Source organism: Malania oleifera, chromosome 10, assembly GCF_029873635.1.
Source record: "Malania oleifera isolate guangnan ecotype guangnan chromosome 10, ASM2987363v1, whole genome shotgun sequence".
NCBI lineage: Eukaryota > Viridiplantae > Streptophyta > Magnoliopsida > Santalales > Ximeniaceae > Malania > Malania oleifera.
In genome coordinates this window covers 21,265,945-21,290,047 of record NC_080426.1, presented here as the reverse complement: position 1 = coordinate 21,290,047, position 24,103 = coordinate 21,265,945, and the positions used below count along the sequence as shown (strand labels likewise).

General features: G+C 37.9%; 1 protein-coding gene across 2 annotated transcripts; it reads left to right on the top strand.

Annotated features, from left to right (window-relative positions):
* The first annotated feature begins 2,267 nt into the window (after window positions 1-2,267).
* On the top strand, window positions 2,268-24,005 carry LOC131165383 (vesicle-associated membrane protein 727). Of its 2 annotated transcripts, none has more exons than XM_058123121.1 (6): window positions 2,268-2,445; window positions 2,999-3,260; window positions 3,345-3,543; window positions 3,646-3,766; window positions 23,490-23,552; window positions 23,652-24,005. In XM_058123121.1, the coding sequence occupies exons 2-6, from the start codon at window positions 3,071-3,073 to the stop codon at window positions 23,793-23,795; spliced, it is 717 nt and encodes a 238-aa protein (XP_057979104.1). In that variant the 5' UTR covers window positions 2,268-2,445; window positions 2,999-3,070; the 3' UTR covers window positions 23,796-24,005. The 2 variants fall into 2 exon arrangements, with proteins under 2 accessions (XP_057979104.1, XP_057979105.1); XM_058123122.1 differs by having other exon boundaries at window positions 2,314-2,445; window positions 2,990-3,260.
* The last annotated feature ends 98 nt before the right edge of the window (window positions 24,006-24,103 follow it).

The following is a 24,103-nucleotide window of genomic DNA, read 5'->3' as shown; positions in this document are numbered from 1 at the left end:
TGTATGGTATATGTAGAACACAGAATACTCATGTTGCCACACACTGGTATTAGTTTATTTCCCTTACTGAGAGGTGTCTTACCCCTAAATCTTATACATTTTTCAGGAGCCCCTGATAGGAGAGCGGGAAAAGCACCGCTGATCTAGATCAGTTGTTTGCCCTCTTTGGAAGGGTAAGTTTTTGGTAGGAACAGTTAGGTTTTGTGGGAGATTGTCCCTAGATTTCATTTTTGAGATGTATATACTGTGAGATAGTAATTGTAGTGACTCTGGTATGTGTTATGCACAATATGATGAGATGTATATGATTTTATACTTTTTGCTGCGTAGGCTTCTGCTGTATGTTTTGTTATATCCCTGGTGCCCACGGGCCCAGGTGGATTGTGACCTGCTGAGCTGGGATGTATAATGTGATGATAATTTATTTATAAAAAAAAAAAATATGTGAAAAAGGAGCAGGTCGTTACATCTATAAATACCCCCAAGACAAAGGATTTAATACACAAAAGCAATACACATCAATCAAAACTTCCTTACTTATAATACTCTCAAAAGCTCTCTTGCTCACATATGTTCTGAAATTCTCTACTGAGTTTTGCTGTGAAACTCTCTCAAATTTCTGAGCATATTCTGAATTCTTTCCATCAAGAAAGAAGCTTACGATGATATACTTCTAAAACTTCAAATTATTTCTTTTGTTATTTTGAATTGAAGTATATAAAATTGTGCTTTATTCTTGTACTAATCAGCTCTTGTAGAGAGTGTCTTTATACACTAAATTTGTTATTGTTTTTGTAAATGGTTTAGGTTTTGAATCGTTGTTGGACCAAGCGTGGAGTATCGTTTGGAGAGACGAACTCTAGCCTATTGAAGGAGGGATTTTAAAAGGTTGCTCCTACTCGTAAATGAGTGGTATAGTGGAATCTTTAGGTGTGTTGCCTAAGGTTAGGACGTAGGCGGGGATAGCCGAACCTCGTAAAACTAGCGGTGTCACTCTCTTCCCTACTCTCATATAATTTCCTGCTCATATAAACTGCATGGTTGGATATTTAATTTTCTACTCATATAAACTATGTGGATTGGATATTTAATAAATCAAAAATTAATTTGACTTTGGGATTGCAGAAACCGAAAGAGAGTATGTTGATAGATCAATACTAATTGCGGAAACCGTAAGGGAGTACATTGATTGATTAATACCTAAAACTCATTAATTAATTGAAAGTTTGTTTAAATTATGAGTTTTGGAAGAGTGCTTGAAAATTTCTATTGTGCTTCATATAGAGAAATCAAGTCTATTAATACAGGGCATTTATCAGTTACATACTTAAACTCTACTTTGACTTACTAAATTACTGAATCTTGGAAGCATTGCTGGAATTATTCTTTATTGTGAATCTTGTCTTGATTATCTTGGTTGGTTGGTTAAATTAAATTACTGAAAGAAGTATTCAAATTGGAATTCTCATTTATAAAGGTTTATAACTAAATTAATTTTTCACTGAACTTGTGATTGTAAACCAACTTTATATGTGTGTTTGAAACCTTGGGTTACCGATGTATATCACCCAAACATTTTCTTATTGTAGATTAAACAATAAAAATTAACAAATAAAGACTTGAAACTATAGCATAACTTTTACTTAGAATATTACTAATTGAAGTTGGGTCCTGGCTTGATGACTAGGTTGATGTTTGGACCAGATTTAATGACATTTTTTCTTATTATTGGATTCATAATTAAACAAGGGTGGACTTACAACATAGAGGACTTACAACATAGAGGTAAGGTCACCAATTGTAGGGAATTTTTGCCACTAAAATTATAAAAAAGGTGGTATAATATGTAATTTTAAAAATTTTGAGCAATAAAAAATATTTTAAAATATGTCCGAGGGGTAAATGAAATTATGAAATTACTACTACCATCATCATTATTATTATTTAAAATTCTTTTATTATATCTTTTCCAATTTCTAATGCTATAAGGTAAATATTTTCTTTGGAATTATTTTTTTAAAATATTAAATTTATTCCTATAATTATTAATAATTATTTTAAAATACTCCTTTAATTATTTACAATTATCTTAAAATAATTTTATAATTATGTCAAATTAATTTTTATAACTATTTATAATTATTTTAAAATATTTCTATAACTATGAAATAACTATCCCAAATATTATTATATTATTTAATTTTTATTATATTTTTATAAATTTTTTATAAATTTTATAAAATGAAAAGCGCATGCACACAGCGCGTGCCATGACTAGTTATATTATTAATAATATTATTATTTTTAAAAAATAGACTTGGCCAGTAAATAATATTGGCTCTCTTGCTGAAATCGGAAGTTGAAACCTCTGCCATAACCCACTTTTTCAACTTCTCGTCTTCTTCACGTCTCCGCTGCCAAGCAAACCCACAATCTCTACCTCAGGTTCTCTCTCTCTGGCTCAATGATCGATCATTTTTTCAATTCGTTTCTCAAAAATTTTGATTGCCTAGAGACGATCCGTTGTTCACTTGATCGAGTTCAAGGGTTTTGCACATTGAAATTTTCAAATCTATCGTTTGCTGTGTATTAATTTGAGTGATTTTCGAGGAATTAATTGTTTTGGCTCCATTTTGATTCCCTTTTCCTCGTTTCAATTAATAGAACTAATATATCAATGAACCAGTCGGTTATTTATTTATTTATTTATTTTTTGTGTCGTTTTGTTTTGTGAGATGAATTGTATCGTTTGCTGAAAGCACGGTCCTTGGGTTTTAGTTTGCTGTTAATTAATATCGGTTCTGTTATGTATTTTTCGCCGGCTTGTTTTGTTTCTTATCCTTCTGAAGTTGATGGCCTTCTTATCTTTTGCATTGAGTAATCTAATTTAGGTTTTTGGTCTACCCTTTGGCAATACATGGGATTTTTAGTCGGTCGTTGCATTGTCGCTTAATCAAATTGAAAAGTATCGAAATTCATGGGTTTTTAGTTTTGGTAGGTTGTCTCTGCCCTTAAAGAATTGGTGGACAGTTGTGGTGGTTTTTGACATTTCTGAAGAAATAGGTCAGAAATGAATCAGAGAGGCTTAATATATAGCTTTGTTGCAAAAGGAACTGTTGTTCTGGCAGAGCATACACCATATTCAGGGAACTTTACTACTATTGCTGTCCAGTGCTTGCAGAAGCTGCCTTCAAACAGTAGCAAGTATACTTACTCCTGTGACGGGCATACATTCAACTTTTTAATTGATAATGGATTTGGTACTGTATCTTCTCCCTTGCTCCATCCATTGTTTTAGTTTCATATTAAAGCAAGTCTGTTGAATGAATTTCCGCCCCGTGTAGTCTTCCTTGTTGTTGCAGATGAATCAGTCGGGAGAAGTGTGCCTTTTGTGTTTCTGGAGCGTGTGAAAGATGATTTCAAACAGCGTTATGCTGGGAGTATTAGGAATGAGGAAGCACATCCACTTGCTGATGATGACGACGACGATGATTTATTTGAAGATCGATTTAGTATTTCATACAATCTGGACAGGGATTTTGGGTTTGTATATCCTTTTTAAGTACTTTTGAGCTTGTGCTGTCCCTTTCTTCCATCATAATCATGTTTAACTTTGAGCCTGTTCCGGTGTGTTGCATTTGACAGGCCAAGGCTTAAGGAGCACATGCAATATTGCATCAACCATCCAGAAGAAATTAGCAAGCTGTCCAAATTAAAGACTCAAATAACAGAAGTCAAAGGGATAATGATGGACAATATTGAGAAGGTAAACAATTTTGTTCTTAAGAGTGATCTGTCATCTTTGTGTTGTAAACAGTGTACCTTGTGATTGGTATGAAAAAGGAAAGAAACATAACTCATGTCATTTTATATCTTGATAAATTTATAATGTATCATATGCAATATTGAGTTTTCAAAACTTATAAACGCAGAAAAAGTGCAAGCTGATTCTTTGTGTATAATTTACGCAGTATTTGGTTAGCATGCCACATTTTTCCCCCTTCCACCAGTTGTTGGACGCAGAAAAGCTAGGAGAGCAGGGGGGAAAGTTGGATTTGGGATAAAAGCCGAAATTTGGTTTGATGATGGAGTTTGAGTTTGATGGTAAAGAAATTTTCTTAAAACAAATAAATAGGGCAAAAAAAATTGCTTTAAACTCATAATCTAACCACCTCTTATCACTAGAAATCTAGAACAATGTCATCACCAGTGCAGCTGCAGAGCTGCTACTCCCTTGTTGATCTCTGATGGTACTGCACCTGCATTACTATTGACATAAATACTGTTCCTTTATGGTCATTGAAGAGCTGGTCACAGTGTGTTCAGATATTGTTATGCAATGGGAAAGCAAGCTTAGTTCTAGAGAAAACAGGGCATCAAGGAGATGCCGAACAGTACAGAGACAATCAGCAAAAGAACAAAAGAAAAACCCCAATCAAGAGAGTTCATCAAGGAAATCAAGAATAACAGAGAAGTCTCTCGCAGACAATTGACTCTGCCAACTAGAGATCCTAGCCATCCAGCCATCCATGATGGTCTACAATGAAGAAACCTTCCCTTTGAAAGCCCTCCTATTTCTTTCTTTCCAAACATCCCAGAAATAGCTAGGGGGATTAGGGAAATAGCCTTTTGCACTTGTTGGAGCGGATCCCTTTCCAAGCCCTAATCTCATCCTTAATTGAAGCTGCCATGACTCATTTCTGCTTGACCATGGAAATGGCTAGGATCCAGAGATTCCTCATCCAAGAGTAGTGGAGAAGGATGTGGTTGACCGATTCTGCTTCTTTGAGGCGCAAATGAGACCTATTCACTGTATTCAAACCTTTCTTTTGGGGATTGTCTAAGGTGGGGATTTTCCCCAAAGCAGCCTCCCAGGTAAATAAAGCTACTTTCATAGGGGCTGGTGTTTTCCAAACAAGCTTCCAAGGAAAATTGGTCACACACTGCACTGGCCTGCAAAGATAATAATAAGTCTGGACCGAAAAAATACCCGCTTTGCTTAGGGTCCAAATGGGCTCATTGGAAGAGGCCCACTTTGAACATGATGAAGGCTGCTATAAATATTAAATAAGAGTGTCGATCTTCAAGTCGTAAACATTACTGATCAGGGGTATGATCCAATAGCTCCCATTATTAGTGTTTTCCGTATGGTGACAACTAAGGGCATTTTTATTGCAGTCAAGACTGTAAATTGAAGGGAAAGTAGAGCTGAGCTGGGAATCGCCACCCCAAATGTCATGCCAAAAATATATCCTCCCTATTACCCACGCTAAAGTGGATGTGCGAGAAGAAATTCTCCCACCCTCCCTGGATGAATTTCCAAACACATGTGCCATAGCCTTCAGTAACCTCTTTGGAAATTCAGCTGTTATGACCAAGGACCCTTGTAAGCATTGTATTGGCAACCAATGGCATCTGTGGTTCTAAGGAGCTAAGATGATGCATGTCATTGGGTCACCACACTATCCTCTTTACCTGCAGTCCGTGGTTAGAAGATGTGATGCTTGTACCAAAAATAAATGGTCGAGGACAACACTGTAGAAATGAGGGAAATGCTAGCATAAATGGTGTTTGGTAGTGGTTTTTGGAAGATGGTGGGCACATTTGTGTGGATATCCTATGACTGTTACGATCGAAAGGCATGACTAGGAACTAGGAAGTTGGATTTGAGGGGCTGCATGTTGCTGTTAGCCAGACCTGCGAGGCATGTGTATGAACTTATTAATGGTCTTAAAGTTGTATGTGAGAAGTAAAGGAGTGCCTGGTAAAGGACTTCAATTCTTCTTGTGCTAAAAGGCATTAGGCTAAGGGCACAAAATTTTCTCTTTTTCTCTCTGTCTCTCACATGCATGAAAGCTTAGTCTATTTAAGCCTAAGGCCTTGATTGGTGCAGAATGCACCAAAGGAACTCAGGTAAGAACCCTAAAAATTGAATACTCAATTTATCCAAATTCTCAAAACCAACTTTCAGCGTGATTACAACCATATATAGGTAGTGTTCAAAACTTACTTTCCAAAAAAGGAATCAACTTCCCTGAAATAAATAATTGAATTTCTTTTTTGATAGCAAAAGAAATTCATTAATAGGAAGAGAATTTACAGGGTGGGGGGAGAATAAGAAATCTTCCAAGAAAATCTTGAGCAAACCAGAAAAAAACTAAAACAACAACAAACAGAAATTAATCCAACCAATTCTTCACCAATCCCTATTTAAATCCTGAAAGCTAGCTTCTCTGAAAATTCCAAACCCGATGCACCATAAAGAAGTCAAGAACTGAATCTTTTCCCACACCCAATATGATTTCAACTTCTGTCGAGAAAAAATCTGTTCATTGTGTTCCAACCAAAGACCCCACAAAAATGCATAAAAATAGATCCAAATAAAGGCTCCTGAATTTCTTGAATGGCAAACATAACTTCCGGATTGGACCCCATCTCCATGTTGGGCTACTCCTACCTCCAGGATCCATCTCTTTTTCACCATGGAAATGCTCATTCCTGAATCCTTTTTTTTTTTTGGATAAGATAAAAATTGTATTAAGAATCAAAATAATGTATAAAGGATGAGGACAAGATGCTCTCTAGGTACAATGACGTACAACGAGAAAGATTATGCTATTTTTCCTTCCAATCCCTTTGAAGACCGGGCAGCCACAAACCCCCCAAAAAAACCAAAAGGATGGGCCCAAACTGAAACCAAGAACACGACTCTATCCCATAAGAAACTAGGGCAAGTTGTGCAGCCCTTAAAGATTCTCACGTTTCTCTTGATTCGAGGAGTCCATAAGATAGCGATGCAAATACTCCTGCACTCCATAATATGCAGCTCTACCTACTTGAGCCAAAACCCTAATGCTGCACGAGCAAGAGGTCTCCCACTTTCAAGCTGCCACCCAAGCTTTGCATCGATGTAAGGAAAAGAGCATTTCAAATATTTGCTGTCGCCTAACCTTATAGTGCAGAAAGGGTGGGCATTCCTTTCATTGGATTTGTGGCACATCAAGCACATAATAAGAATAAGAAACATATAAAGCCTTCTTATTTGTAAAGTATCATGTTTATAAATCTTATTTAGAGCGACAATTTGGATAAATGTCTAAATTTTCTAAGTAACCTTTACTATAATTTTTTTTTCCCCAAAGAACGTTAGCATTTTTAAATGATGTTGCCCCAAGGAAAACCATTGGGAGATGGGAGAAAAAAAGATTTTTAAGAGAACAATTCCAAAGAAACACCCTTCCAAACTCTCTCATCCTCCCAATTGGAAGGAACAAATCGGTCCAATGCAGAAGGCCAGACGGTAAGTTTGTATACCTCTTTTTTCATTTAGATTCCTAAAAAAATAGAAATCCTGCGAAAGAGAACACCCCTCAGAATAGATGAATGAGCTGATAGGTGCATTGTGGAAAGAAAAAAACTTATAAAAACAAGGCCCCTTCAGCTCCATAGAAGCAAACCCTATTTCCCTTCCCGCTTTGAAGTGGGTGAGAGGAAAAAAATTGATTCGTCACCGGGAACACGAACTTCTTGGGGCATGGATGAGAAATTTCATTGCTTCATCTTGTTTCCCATCCATTTCGATGGAGCCCATATTTACTTCTAACATCCTTGTACTATAGAGAGTTTACTTCTAGCGAAAACCCCCACAACCATTTAATGACTACGGATATGTTTTTGGATACCACATTGCCAAGCCCCAGTCTCCCTTTAGGGTTGGCATCTACTTACAACCTATCAGCTCATTTAAATGCTCTCTCTTGCTTCCCCCATAACCCGTCCAAAGAAAGTTAAGCATCATCCTCTCTACAGCCCTGGCAACTTTTGGAAGTACTATAAAAAGAGAAAGGGAATAAATAGGCATGTTAAAAAATGACGCACTAATGAGTGTGACATGACTCCTAAGAGACAAATATGCTTGCTTCCAACCTTCCAATCTCCTGCCTACCTTCTTAATTACAGGGTCCCAAAAGGTTGTGGAGTTTGGATTGCCTCCAAAGGGGAGACTAAAATAAGTGTCCAGTCAAGGGAAACACAACCCACCAATGATTTTAAACTCTCTAAGCCCTTAACGCGCAAATTGATACTAGCCACCCCACTCTTGGACTTGTTGATCTCAAAACCAAATATTTTCTTGAAGATTTAAAGCAAGATATTCTCGGGAATCAACATGGGATCATTAGCAACAAACTAAAGATGAGATACCTCCACTTCTCCGTCCGGATGTGAAGGCTCCTGATCAGCCCAAGCCTTGACCGTGCATAAGCAACCTCCTTAAGGTATCCACCACCAAAGTGAACAAGAAAAGAGACTATTGGTCCCCTACTTGAGCCTTCAAGCACTTTGAACCATTCTCTAGGTTGCCATTGACCATAACTGACAAATTGGTCAAACCCAAGCACCCTTTGATTCATTTCCTACACACCATCCCAAAACCTTTCCCGCCCATCATCACAGTATACCTTATCCAAGAAGCTCAATTTACCTATTATAAGCTTCTTGAAATCCAATTTAAGTAAAAGCCCCGCTTGATGTAGGATGAGAAGCGGCCAAGCGGGTGTTTGGATGGATCATTTTGACCCAATTTATAGTCTTATTTTTTTGGAACAGGGTCTTATTGGGTCCTAATCCCAAATGTGCTTAGTTAATTTGTAGTTTCTTATGTGTTTTTAGTTTGCTTGTAGTAGGATTGTGTGGTTTGGGGCTTGTTTGTAATATTTGTATATTTTAAGGATGTGTTTGTAATTTCATGTAGTTTTGAGAGTATATGTGCAATTTCTTGTGTTATAGGCTTTATTGTAAGTAGTGTTTGAAAGCCATGTAGGAGATGGTTATTGTTGAATTTGAATTGATAATTAACGTTGGTCTTTTACCCCCTAAGTGCATCTCCTCCTTCCCTTTGTTTACTTTCTTCTTCTTTTCCTTCGTTTCTCTCCTATATCTCTGCTTGTTTCTTTCTTTGCTGCAATTCTTGTTGCTATCTTGCATCACCTCTCCTTCCCCTCCACCTCGAATCCTCAACCACCTCATTAGCCACAAGCACGTCGTCTAAAATTTGTCTATCTCGAATAAATGCAAACTATGCCATAGTAATGGTATCCCTCAAAGTCACTTGAAGCCTATAGCTAAGACCTTGGAGAGAATTTTGTATAAACTAGTGATGGGACTTAGAGATTTGAAGTCCCTCACTCAAAAGATCTCACCTTTTTAGAATTTGGGTAAGAAAGGTAGAATTTGCATTGTTACCCACCACCCTAATTTGATGAAACTCCCCAAAAAACCTCAATATAACCTCCTAATTCTCATGAAAAAAATCCATCTTGAAACCATCAGAGCTAGGTGCCTTATCCTTGCTTAGATAAAAAACTCTTTTATTTATTTATAAAATTTCCTTAACCTTGAAAGGTCTCTTAAGTTGTTGAGCTAAACTCGCTTTAGTGGGGCTCCAATTGAGACCCTCTTCCATTAAACTATTTAGGGACTCTTGTTTGTAGAAATTAGTAATCTCAGCCCTAATCTAAGGTTGCCCCCTTATTGAACGTCCTGAACCTAACTTCAACTCCTTGATATAGCCTTTCCTCATCACACACGCTACCCTATGGAAGAATCTGGAGTTGCAGTTCCACTCTTTGATCCAACTTCACTATTGCTTTCTATCACCAACTCATATCCTTCCTTTGAGAGCCTCCAATTCATTACAAAGAATGGACCTCCTACCCAGCTAGCCCTAGCCCTCTCATCTATGTTACCGCACTCTTGTAGTCTATCTAGCCTTGAAATTTCTGAGAGGTTGTTTTTTCTCTCTTTAGTATTCCCAAAGATTTCTTTATTCCATCGCTTCAACTTCACCTTCACATATTTATGCTTTTTCATCAATTTAAAACCTTCCCACCATTGGGCTTGGCGTTCACCCTATCAATCTTTCACTCTCTCTTAAGATGGGATACGTCCACCATATTTTCTCGAAACAAAAAGGGTTGGAACCCTACTACAGGGGTTGGACTTAAGGAGCATAGGGCAATGTTAGAAGTAGGTCTAACAAGGATTTTATACTAGATGTGGAGAAGTGCCTTCCCATGTCTCAGTAAATAGATCTGGGAGGAAGCCTGTCCATCTCCAGACACCAACTAGGTGAAGCTTCCATTGTTTAAAGGAATATCCCTGAGCCCCTTGTTCCAAATGAGAAAATCAAACCTCCTCATACTTGTAGAGACCCTCAATTTTACAGCTGCAAATAATATTGAAACACCACCCTCCCCTCCCCCTCCCCCCCCCACCCCCAAAAAAAAAACCACACCAGCCAATGCACATTGCAAAGGCCAAAACACCTACTTACTCGGAAGAAAAGGTTCTTTCGCAAGGTGGGTGAGTTCGGACCATAAAAATTGACGTCAACCACCATTCTCCAAAGGCTCTGATCTCTAAAAAAATTGATAAAGAGAAAGAGCTCTCAAAGCAATCCATGATGGAGGCCACCTTTGTACCCCAAGCTTGGTGCCCTAGATGAAGGTAGAGCCAACTAATCTTTGTTTCTAGAGTCCCATAAGCTTCTAAGGAGGAAAAAATCTACTTCCCTCAATTTAGTTCCTGGGGAAATTAAATTTCTTGGTTGACCTTATTTGCGAATTCCTTGACCACTCTCCTCCGAACCCTGTCCCTTAGCCCTCTTAACATTCCAGGAAAGAAGCTTCATTACTACGAAGGACCATCAAGGACTTGCTTCCCTTACCATATTTAACTGACGATGTCGGTCTATCCAACTCCTTCCTCAATTCCTTAGTGCTTTTTCTATCCTTGGACTCCCCTTTCTTCAACCTAATTCTCACCCCTAGAGTTCACTAGTGCAAGATCCAGCTCGTCCAGGAGATCATGGGCTGCCTGGTTGTGCCTCTCATCATCTAGTAAGTCCACAGTTTTGAAAGACTCCTTTTCAGTTGCTACCCTGTGGCACAAAGATGAGTCAAGGTGTTTATGAGATGCCAGAAAAAAGGGCAACTAGCATCAACAAAGGCATTATTTACCTGCAGGGCATCTGGAATGTAGATTAGCAGCAGGACTCCAAGAATGGAAACAACGCGACCTAAAACTAAAGTGGACCTCAGCATCAGTATTTTTAATAAAGATTGGGAATGTAGCTCGTAGAAAAATGCACCAACCTTGACACTCATGGCATTTTCCTTGCCATTAGATCTATGATGAAATAATTGGCATGGATAGACAGTGCAACTAGATAGTAACCCCACTAGGCACCAATTCCACATCCACATATGAAGAAACACTATGTGCATCTTGCAGGTCCTTAAGGGGGAAAAACCTAACTAGTGAACATCATGATAAGAGATTAGATTATTTTTGGCCCTGGTGTCCCCAAAAGTGTGCAATGGTGGCTCGACCCTAGTAAGAAATTAATCTAACATGATTGGAACTGCTTATCTAGCTTAGGAGTCAGTCCTGTGCCAGGCTTCCCCAACACCAGCGAACCAAGTTATTGGAGCATATCTAACACCTCAATGTGAGCCAAGTAGAATGTATTGTGCCTCTTTACTTCAATTGGCTTAGGCAAATGGTAGTGGTCTTGGGTTTAGGTTTTGTTTCAAATCTGGAACAAGTTTGAAGTTGTAATGAAGAAAATACAATACTTAGTGAATGTTTGGAACCACTTATGGATAAGTACTTCTAAAAAAAGTTGAATTTAATAGGTGCTGAATTGAAAAAATGATGAAAGTCATAAGTGCTGATTGGTTGTATCTACGACATGGTTCGAAATTGGGTCGCGGGTAACGTCATGTAACGGTTGCGGGTGTTGCGGGATGCGGGAGACGCGGGTGTTACGTAACGGGAAGCGGGGGTAATGGTCATGAATTTTTTTCACGCATGCACAACATGCCAAAATTGAAAAATAAGCGTGAAATCCCTTAATACATGAATTTTAATGAATTTTGAAGGCTTTCATTCAACCTACAGATGCTTTTTTATAGACATTATGATTTTTTTATTAATTTTAGTGTGCTGTTTACAAAAAAAGGCATATTTTTTTTTTATAATTTGCATTACTTTAATGGGTAAAAAGATGTAGAAATGTAATTAAAATGAAGAATCAATTAATTAAAGAATAAAATGGCACATAATTAATTAATTAGTTAATTACATAACAATATTACATAAATGATGGTTTAAATTTAAACTTTAAGTTACTAACTATTTAAAATTTTAATTGATTTATACATATATAATACAATAATTTATATTACAATTCACAATTTAACAAAATAAATATGGAGTTGTAAATCTTACAATTTAATTATTTAAATGGTAGTGTACTTGAACTTGAGTTAGTTAAGAGTTGAGACTTGACTAATTGTGTAGAAATTAGAATTTATTATAACTTGTAGATCTAATATTAAATTATTAATTGTCAAGGTATTAAAAAAATAAATATGTAGAATATTAGTTAATAATTTTTTACTTAATCTGTACTCTTAAGTTTTTAAGTTCTAACTCTAGTCTAAGTAACTCTATAAATTTTATATTTTAATAATTTATGTTAATTTTTTATTTTAATTAATAAATTCTGCTTATACAATCATTAACAAATTTACATAATAATTAAATAATAAATATAAAGTATAAATTAAAATTATAAAACAAACTAAATTATTAATTTATAATAAATTAGTAATTTACAATTGCAAGTAGGTAGAAGTCTAGAAGAAGTGAAGAGTGAAGAAACAAACATACCTTACCTAGTTACTTGTTACTTGTTACTTGTTACCCACTCTCGACTTCGGAGCCCTGACGGAAGCCTGCGAGAGAGCTACTGCAGCTGCAATCTGCAAGCCTCCAAAATCTAAAGGAATCTAAGGCTTTGAATGGAGGCTTCGAATGGAGGAATCGATGGCTTCAAAGATTCGAAGCTGATTTCTGGGTTCTCACGTTGGACGAAGGAGACGAATGACGAAGAGGGAAAAATCGAACACCTTCAAAGGCAAAAATCAAAGCTGATTTTTGGGATTTCGAAGCTTCACATCAGTAGATCGAAGCTGTACGAAGGAGATGAAGAGTGATTCAAGTGAAAGAAGGAACTCAGCTTGTGGAGCACAACAAATCGAAGGCTTCAAAGCTGCTTTTCGGTTCTTTGGAGGCTTCAAATGAGGATATCTAAGCTAGACGATGGAGAAACGCACAAAATGGAGCAGATTCTAGGAGATAAGGAAGGTATGCACGCAGTAGTGTAAGGGGTTGTCGGTCGTAACGTTACTGTAACGACCGTTACGGGCCATTACGGTTCTGTAATGGCCGTTACCCACGTGAATTTTCTGCTCACTGCTAATGCGGCCTATAACGATAAATACCATGGATAAAGCGCTTGGTCCAAATGGCTTTAATATGGATTTCTTCTAAAGGTACTGGGATTTTCTCTAGCTGGACATTATTGGGGTTTCCGAAGACTTCCATAGAATGAACAATTTTTTGTCTAGCATGGTTTTTATTCGCAGTAGCGGGGTAGCGTAATGTAACGGTAACGGCTATAATGGGAAGCGGAAGTAGTGGATGTTATATAACAGGAAGCGGGTGTAACGACTGTGAATTTTTTTTAAGCACACACAACCTTGTGCATATAAGCGTACTTGCATGTTTTAAGATTTTAACCCTTCTTAGAAAGAGTTTTAGTATATTTTGGATCCTTTAGTTCGACTGACTAAGTTATTTGGCAAGGGAAACAAGTTTACATTTGTTTTAAACCACCATTGATAGAAAAATTACGTGTGCGCATATTTATATTTCTCATTGTTCTTATCTGTGATAAATTCTTGTGTGTGCTAAATTAATTAATAAAACAAAATACATTATACACTACATTAATCTATTAGACACATAAGACATACAAATAATGCAAATATAAAATAACTTGAAAAGAAGAAGGTTGAAGTTGAAAAATATTTTTCCTCGCGTTCCTTGGACCTCACATACGTAGGAGCTTTGTGCACCGGGTTGCCCTTTTTTTTTTTTTTAGTCATCCTCATAATAATCTTTTCCCCCCTCGCCACATGGTATATTGAGAATGATTTATGAAAGAAAGGGGAAAAGTGAGAAGAAAAAGTAAAATATAAAATAAAATTTTTGGCGTAATAGTCCTGTAGCGGTTACGTAATGGCCGGAGCGGCCTTTACGTAATGGTCACGGTTTGTAACGGCCGGTACAGCCATGATTTTTTTTTTCCCACTGATTTCGCAGTGTGTAAAGGTATCGGTAGCTCAAAAAACCGTTATGTAGCTCTGTTACATAACGGTCGGTCGCGGCTGTTATTTAAAACCATGGTCTACAATAAGTGCTGATTGTAAGTGTCAATTGTTTGGGTACCCTCTTTTATTATAAGTGTTGTATGAACCTATATTGTTATAATATGAATAATATTATTATATTTCAATATATGATAAATATATTATAATGCATAACAACATAATATATGATTATTAAGTTATGTTAATGATAATATTATTAAATAAATAAATATTTTTAATTAATATTTTATATAAAATGTTTAATATTTTTTATTAAATAAACTAATATATGATTATTATTTTCTAATTAGCAATATGCTACTATTAATTTATTTTTATCATATTATTTTATATATATATATATATATATTTGTAATTCTTCAATATTTTCTAAAAATAAATTGCATTTTCATTCAGGAGAGGGGGTGAAGAACAAAGACTCATTTGGACAAAAAAAGATAAAAGTCAGACCTTAAAAATACAGGGAGATGATCAAATCTGCAAAGGGAATTGGGATTAACAGCCATAAGGGGATGGCTGGATGGGCTATGTTTGATGATTTTTGGTTGCGTCTGGCAGCGGAGGCAAGGGCAGGAGGAGGAGGAGTGTGGACTGGTGGAGCTCCTGTGAGTTTTTTCCTTCTTTGTGCAAAGGCCCAAGAGAAAGAAGGGGGGGGGGGGGGAGGGAGAGGGGAGTGAAATTTGAAAGGCGTTCGGCAGTTGCAACGGCACAAGGAGGGAAAACCACCAAATCATATAGGGTTTTGGAGGTTAGCATGCAGAGGCCTGAGAGAGAGGACATGACACAGGAGTGTGCTCAACAAGTTCATTTGAATTTGAGCTGCTGGAAGGTGACTCATTGATGCAAACAAATTCAGCTTTTGAAGTTGTGGACCAGCAGGTTTTAGCCCATTCTTGAGCCCATTCTTGTAAACATTCTAGATCTTAAAAGTATGCATTCAGCTATGGAACTAAAGTTGAAGAAGTGTTATTTTCAATAGATTAATTACACATTAATTGGAGTTGTCTACTAGAAGTTGTGGTTGTTTGAATAGTTTGCAGTCTGGCAGTATAAGCTTTTTTATGTGTGCATTTGTATTCCTTATGTAAGAAAATGTGTTGAGCTCTTCTTTCGAGTCTTTATTTTGTCATAGTCAATTATATTTACCTGAAAAACATGGAGTAGCATTTTCCTAATCTTGAAGGGTTGTTCCAAGCCTAAAAAAGCATCTGAGGACATGTATTAGTAGATTAGAGTGTGAATTAGAATGAAAGGTGGAGACTTTGGCCTTGCTTTGTTTCTTTTCAGTTCTGTATCTCCTTTGCTAGTGGTGAGCATTACGTTTTAAACTCTGTATCTCTAAAGTGGTGAATTATCTGTATCTTTAGAGTGGTGAGTTCTCTTGTTTTTGTATCTCTTTGGTTGATTCCATTGAGTGGTAAGCAAAGCTACCTGTTGTGTGTGTGGGGGGGAAGAAAGTTTCCCAAATTTATAAATTTGCCATATCATTTTCTAGAATTACGAACATGCCACTGCTTATGAACAATAGCCATTTGTAAATGTCCAAAAATCCCTCCCTCATTGCACCTCAAATCCGTTTAAAAATTTCTCTAAAAAGTGGTTCCAAACACTACTTATTTGTATGAGTACTTGTTAGGGTTAGAGAGGAACAAGAGAAAAGAGAAAAAGGACCAATTGGCAGTCACCTTGAGCTTACATCTGCAGGCCAATCTCTTTCCTGTTGAGAAAACTCTAATTACTCAAAGTACTAACTTTTTCCATTCTAACATCACCAAACACCTGTAAAGTCCATTTATTTAACACCTCTTTGATCCCCTTAAGCTTCTTCATAAACCCAAAACCCTACCAACGTAACATCATAACTACCCTAAGTCTCCTTAACTAAATGATGAAAGCTGGGATGATCCATCCGCATATTCTTGCATTGAAAAGGAGTAAGCCCTCACTTCACCTTTCTAGACTCCAGCCAAACTGGTAATGGTTGGTCTAGCTAGGATTTCTTGAGAGTTAGAACAGGGAAATCATCCTCCCACTTTTTCACTAAAAAGGAAGTGATTTAGCCCACTAGCACCTGAGGACATGTATTTGCAGATTAGAGCGTGATTTTGAATGAAAATTGAAGACTTTAGCACTGCCTTGTTTCTCTTCAGTTCCATATCTCCTTTTTTGGTGGTGAATGTTATCTTTTACACTTTGTGTCTCTAAAGTGGTGAATTATCTGCATCTTTAGAGTGGTGAGCTTTATTGTTTGTCTTTTTGGTTGATTCTATTTTGTGGTGAGTAAAGCTACCTGTTGTGTGTGCGTGTCATCTACTAGTTTGTCATTTCTAGCAACCACCAGTATTTAAGAGAGAGGAGAAGAAAGTTTCTCAAATTCATAAAATTGCCATAGCATGTTCTAGAATTACGAGCATGCCACTGCATATGAGCAATAACCACTTATAAATGTCCAAAAATCACTCCGTCATTACATCTCAAATTCACTTAAAAAGTTCTTTAAAAAGTGGTTCTAGACACCACTTATTTGTACGAGTACTTGTTAGGGTTAGAGAGGGACAAGAGAAAAGAGGAGGATGACCAAGCAGCAGTTACCCTGAGCTTACAAATGCAGGTCTGTCTCTTCCCCATCTAGAAAACTCTAATTACTCAAAGTACTAACTTTTTTCATTCTATCTTCACCAAGCACCTCTAAAGTCCACTCCTTAACACCTCTTTGATCCCCTTATGCTTCTTCTTAAACCTAAAACCCCACTAACCTACAACATCACAACTACCCGATGTCTCCTTAACTTAATGATGAAAGCTGGGATGATCCATCCACATATTCTTGCACTGAAAGGAGTAGGCCCCCACTTCACCTTTCTAGACTCCAGCCAAACTGGGTAATGATTGGTCTAGCTAGAATTTCTTGAGTTAGAACAGGGAAATTATCCTCTGACTCATCACTAAAAAGGAAGTGACTTAACCCAATTGGGCCCCCCCCCCCCCCCAACCCAACAGAAAAGTAAAAATAAAAATACAAAACAAAAAAAAACTACATGCTAATGAAGCCCTATAAAAACCTGCATACTATAAGAGTGCCTCTTGTTTTCTATTGGGAACCTAAATACATTAAAATCCACCCCCAATTACCCACCTAAGAGAACACAAGCCATATATGGCCCCTAACTTCTCCCAAATTGGGATCCAAAGGAAGGTCTAATGGGACCACTGACTTAGGTGAACCAACCATTGGCCTCCGCCCTTTTTTTTCCCTCAAAGTTCCCTTGCACAATGATATATTCTGTAGTTTTTGCTGGGAAGAATGCCTTTCTTGGGCCCAGAAACCCCTTGAGCTGTCTTAATAGATGTCAAATGAGATTTTTCCAAGACTATTGAAAGTAAAATCCCAGAATATGCAAATTCAGAATTATATGGGACAATTACTGAAGTACTGTCCTCAACTACAGCATTTTGGAGGCCTGCAACTTCCTTAAAGTGGCAAACACCAACCCGTACATTCTTGGAGTTCCCCCGAAGTCTCAATTCTTCTTCTCCTGTTGATTATGTCGTATTCCCCCAAACCCATAGTACCCGAGCTATAGGTCTCATCCCCTTTAATAATTTCATGAAGATCTAATTCATCCCTAAAGCCATAAGATTCAGCCAACCATTCCAGCAAAAGTCTTCTCTCAGACTTACTAATACTGTTGAATTCCTCTTCCTCCTCCTTGCTGAACACGAAGAGTTAAACGCACCATCCCCCAACATCATCTCCTTGCCCTTTATTCAACTCATTATGCTCATTCCCCAGATACTTTCTTACCTCAGCTTTCATATTAATAAGTTAACCTGCTCTGGAGTTTGGAAGCTGTCATTGCTTCAAATGCTTCCCCGATGCACCCCCATCTCGCCAATGCATTTCAGCAGAGAGTTCTGACGACACTCAATTATCCCTTGATACATCTTCCCTTTTGTTTCTAAAGCTTCAGTATCAAACTTCCTATTTCCCTTAGATTGTCATCTTCAGCCTACATCAATAATCACCAGTTCTGCCATCCTTCCCCTCATTGCTTCCTTTGTCCTTTGATTTTGGCTCCATTAAACCCTCTTTTTTTCCCACAAAATAAGACTCACATACTGGGCTTTGGTTTAACAACCCAAAATTTCTTCATCCCAAGCCCAATCCCCTCATCTCCAGCTCTAACAATTGCGTTGGGTCTCTGCAACTGTAGGGCTAGCTTAGAAGGATTGCCATCAGAAAGCCCTTAATTTAATTTAGATCAGGGCCAGAGTGGCAGAGCCTATGAGCCCAAATCCTCCTTTCTCTTTATGAGCCCTTGGGCTTAGTTAACCTATTAGGCCCATTTTGTAGGGTCCTTTCTTTACGACATCTAGCCTCCGGACTACAGCCATTAACCTCCCTCTCCTTCTATGCATCTCTGTCAAAATTATAATATAAATTTGACCGAGATTCTTCCCCTGTGAATCTCTCTTTCCAACTGCAACCTCCTGCAACATTCTTTTCTCCGACCTGTAACATCTGGCCAATTTTCCCTGCAAAGCTCCTACCCTTTCCAATTGAACTAAAGGTTTTTGAACACATCAACAAATTTAGGTTTCTGTTCTATTCTCTGAAATATTGACAGCATCTTTGCAGCTTCATCAGGCTTATGAAGCCTAACTTGTCCAGGTCGTATTGTTTGCTTTGTTTCATTGGCCCTCACGATTTTGCCCCATAAAAGGCAATTGACAAGGTTGAAGCATAGAGCATCCTTATATGCCCAAGATATTCCTAGTACACGTGCAATGTGAGATTGTGACATAATGCTTGAAAAGGGCAAGGACTAGTGGTGGATGCAGTTAGTGAGCCCCTCCCTACCTGCTCAACACTATGTAAAGTTAAGTAGTATGTGTAAATTTCAATAGAATACACACAAGCACACAGAGTAATACACTTGGGCTTCACTTACATTTCTTTTTATTTGGAAGTTTAAGGAGCTTTTACATATACTACAGTCACGAGCGAAGTCGACAAAATAGTGATTTTTTTCATAGGAGAAGGCCAAATAAGGCATCTGTCCAGATGTCTGTGTATGTTTCTGTGGAAACAGGAAAACTTGTTCGCATTTGTTGTTACATTGCCCCTTTCTATGGAGTTTGTGGAATAATATTTTTGGTGTTTTTGGGGAGCATTAGGTTTGCCCATCTTCTTTGGATAGCCTTGTCTTCATTTTATGGTTTTTTGTATGGAAAAGGAAAGGAAAGCTTTGTTTTGATGCTTTCTTGAATGGTTGAAGAAGAAGAAGAAAGAAAAGATGATTGGTCCCCTAAAACAAACATATGTGCTTCTTACCCAATCCCCAACAACATGGATAGAGTTGGTGTCATAAATTTAAGGTGCAACACTTTAATATATGACATGCCCTTGTATAAAAATTCATATTGCTTCATATTGCTAAACAGGGAGCTGGGAGAAGGGAAAACAATTTTTTTTTATAGAAAAAAAGAAAATTTATAAGAACAGCAAAGAAAATACAACGGAGGACAAAAACTCCTCATGCCAGAAGTAGAGGAACTTGTTCACTCTTTTTCTTACACTGTCATTTCTCTTGAACCCTTTGGAGTAAGTTGTTTGGTATTTTTGAAGAGAATTGGGTTCGCCCTTCCTTCTTGGGAGTGTTTTGTGCTTTCATATTTTAAGGGGTTTGGAAAGGAGAAAGAATGAAAGGCTTTGTGGTAGTGTACAAATTCAGCAAGCGTTTGGTATATTTGGATGGAGAGGAATACCAATATCTATAAGAACTTGGATACTCCTCTGAACTTGCTTTGGGATAGAGTGGTGTTTCTTGCATTCCTGTAATGGTTTCGTTCAGTATCTTCCTCTGGCAGATTTACATCAGGACTGGGTTTTTTTGCTTGAGTAGGGCTCATTTGTAATCTTTGTTTTCTGGTTTTTTAGTTTCTTCTTTTCATTTTGTTTGGGGAGGATATCTTATCCTCCTTGTTTTTTTTTTCCTTGTTGTACTCTCTCTCTCTCCCTCTCTCTCTCTCTCTCTCTCTCTCTCTCTCTCTCTCTCTAATAAATTTTTATATTTATCAAAAGAAGAAAAAAAAACACTTGCCAATCATGCTTGACATCCTCAAGCAACAGCCCAATGAGCACTAAATGCCGAAATAGATGCCAAATACCAAATCCTTTGCCGAAGTAAAGACAGTGACACCTTCTTGGCAGAAATGTGAGCATTCTGTTCCAACCAAATCCTCCACAACAAAGCTAGATGAGTGCAGGGTTTGAGTTGGTTTCAGGTTTGAAAGTTAACCTTGGAATAGTGAAATCATTCCGGTTGGAGAAACTGTAGATGGGCCTCTCCTTGCTGGCCTTATGGTCTGTAAGATGGGAACTTTCCCTGTTAATACCTTGTGCTACCTCTCGGTGCCAATACAAATATAAAGGAGTGTAGGACCCCATGATTGAAAATTTTGAAAAAAAGGCTGGCTGGATGGAAAAGGAGTTTTGGGTGGCAGACTCACTCTCATTAAAAGCACCTTGACAATTATCCCCATTTACTTCATGTCTCTCCTTCCCCTTCTGGCGTTAGTTGCCAAAGAGACTGGAAGGAATTCAAAGGAGGTTTCTTTGGGGAGCTTCAGGGCAGAATTCAAATGGGCATGGTGAAGCAACCCATTCATTTAGGAGGCTTGGGTTTGAAGTCCCTCTACATTTTCAATAAAGCCCTTTTGGGGAAATGGTTGTGGAGGTTCATGATTGAGAAAGATCACCTTTGGCGGGGATTATATACTTAAATAAAATAAAAACTGGCGACTGTTATATAATATTTATTAAACAGATATATATATATATATATATATATATATAATTTGAAATGACCAACATAAATGTCAACGCATGTTTCATCTTGGCAAACCGAACTTTGTCATCGCCCCATATATGTTACCAATTAAAGAAATCCTCCGTCCCAACTATCCATTCTAAAGAGGAGCTTGGGTCTAATTTCTCATCACAGGCATGCACATCTACCTTGACTCTTTAAAGTATCATCATAGTCCTCCCAATTATGCTTAGGGGAATGTGTAGCATGCCTACATCATCAAACTCCTCAAGTTACCTTCCTCAAATCTTGACTTGGAGGGGCTAATTGGTCTACCGGTCTGTTTTGGAGTCTATCTTATCTTGTTAGGTGCTGGAGGAACTCCTGGAGTAGTAAGAATGCCCTGGGCTTACCCTACTGAATAGGAGGACTCATTAGAGGTGACATTTTACCTAGCAACTTCATGACTTGGGCATACTATTCTGCAATGTGCCCTCAATTTTGGTCCGCTGACTACTGAGTGTCTAAACAAACAAACAAAGATTGGATATCAACTGGTGCAAGTTCAATGGGATTGGTTTCAATATATTTGTTGGTACCCATGGGTGATGCAATATGGTGCGATGAAGCGGAGGGAGACTAAACTTCACTACAAGTGATACAAATCCTAGGAGTACTACGATGCGCACACATGAACTATCGAACATAATACATATGAGTTGACATGGTCCTACATAACATGGCAACAAGGAATGAACTGGGTATGGGTATGAACAAGGATCATGCAATGAATGAACTGAGGGAAGATTTTCTTATTTTGTGTAAATGGTAACAGGAAAAGAAACTTGAAATTATGCAAAAATTAATTTCCCTTATCATGCAAACATTAATCAAGAGAAATGTGAGAATTTGGTTACCTCAACAAGGATTTCGGACACAAATTGCATTGACTATCAAATTCACAACATAATCATTCAATCCTCAACTCCCAATTCTTGTAACCCTCAGGAAACAGCCTTGGAACAACAGGTAGGCCCTAACCTGAATGCTGGCAGGCTTCAAAACTCAGCAGTTTACATTGCCAGCCCAAGATCAGGATGAATTTATTATTAGAAATGTGAATCAAACAGCTTCAAAGTCAGGCGAAATCCAAAATATTGCAGCTGGAAGCAGTATCTCATGGGTCTGGAGCTTTCAAGAGAAATTCAGGTAGTTTCTTGTGCACATTGCTGGCATGTGGGGCGTGTGTGCCACCAGCGATGGTGGTCCAGCTGGGGGCAGATTGAGGGGTGGGGATTCCATTGAGGTTGTGGTGTATCAAGGAAATTGGAGGAAGTGTGAGAACTTAAAGAGGGGTCAGCTGGAAATGTTTCAGCTGGCGCATGGGGGCTCTCTGGTGGTCGTACAGCGATGAAACTTTAGGTGCTGGTTTTTTTGGGGGGGGGGGGGGGGGTTCAGATTATAATGGTGATGGAGGTGTGCTAAAATTAACCATTAAAAGTAAAATTTTGAATCAGTGGCAAAAAATTGCAGGTGAACAGTGCTTCACTTCCCCTGCAATTTCTTGACTTTGAATGGCTTGAGTGGTGATCGTGGTTTGCTCTGATACTAATTTGATGCTGGACCATAAGAGAAACAAGTGAGAATTGAGAGAGAGAGAGAGAGAGGAGGAGAAGAAAGAAAGAAAGAAAGGAGCAGCAGCAGCAGGACAGAACAGAAGTATAAGCAGAACAGAGAGACAGAATGAAGAACAGATAAGAGACGGGAAGAGGAAGAAGAAGAGGGAAGAAGAACAGCGAGAATCTGCAGGGAGGGAGGGAGATAGAGGAAGAGAGGAGCTGCAGATGCAATCTGAGTTTAACATTAAATGTACAATCACTTAGGTGTCCTGCACTTATACGCACTAACACTACCAACATATTTGCATAAAAACTCCAACAAAACATGAAATCACCTAACATCAAAGCAAGTCAATTAAACAATACAAAGGAAAGCCTTATACAATTACAATTTCCAAAATCTATGCCTAAAACAGGTGTGCCAAATGGGCAGCCTGAAAAATGTAGACAGTACCCCGTCACATAGATTCACTTTCAACTGAGTTTGGAACTTAGAAGATGGAGATTGCTTTTTTAATTTACTGTTTCTTCTTTTCTCCACTCCATCTTTATTCTGTGAATGCTTATTTTGGAGTTTAGGGCGTCTGTACGAAGCAAAATAGTTTATTTTTCATGGAGGAGCAGTTGGCTATGTATTTTACCCTGGAAAGCATCGTGCCATTATTCTTTGTATAATACTCAATGAGCAAAAAGTTTTCAGTTGGTAATAGTGCCCCTAATCTTTCCTAACTTTTTCCTTTTTTGGCCTTGGTTTGCAGGTCCTGGATCGTGGGGAGAGGATTGAACTTCTGGTGGATAAAACAGAGAATCTACAATTCCAGGTACCTAGCATGTCTTACAAATGGGTACTTGAGCCTGTTACGATTCTAGGGAGCATTGTGATTAATGTGCTTGTTGGGATATTTCCATTTTTGAATTAGGCGGACAGCTTCCAGAGGCAGGGCAGGCAACTGCGACGGAAGATGTGGCTGCAGAACCTCCAGATGAAGCTGATGGTAGGAGGGGCAATCCTTGCCCTAATCCTGATATTATTGCTTATATTCTGTGGCGGTTTCAAATGTTGATAGCAATGTAAGAATGCTCTGGTAGCACTGGGGTTTTTCTTTTTCTTTTGGTGTATAAGAAAGTTCCATTACCTGTACATGGAGACTGGTGCAGCAAATTAGTATTCCACTATCTGCTCTACTGCTGTACTACCTGGTGGTATCTGTGTTTATAGCACTTCCCGATAATAATGTAGAAAATTAGTGCATTGACTATTGTTATATGCTTTATATTGGGTGTTGTCATTTATTTTAAGTTGGAACTGGAGTGACTGACTTCTACCACTAGTTATTTTTAACCCTGTCAGTGATTGGGATTAAAGGAACCC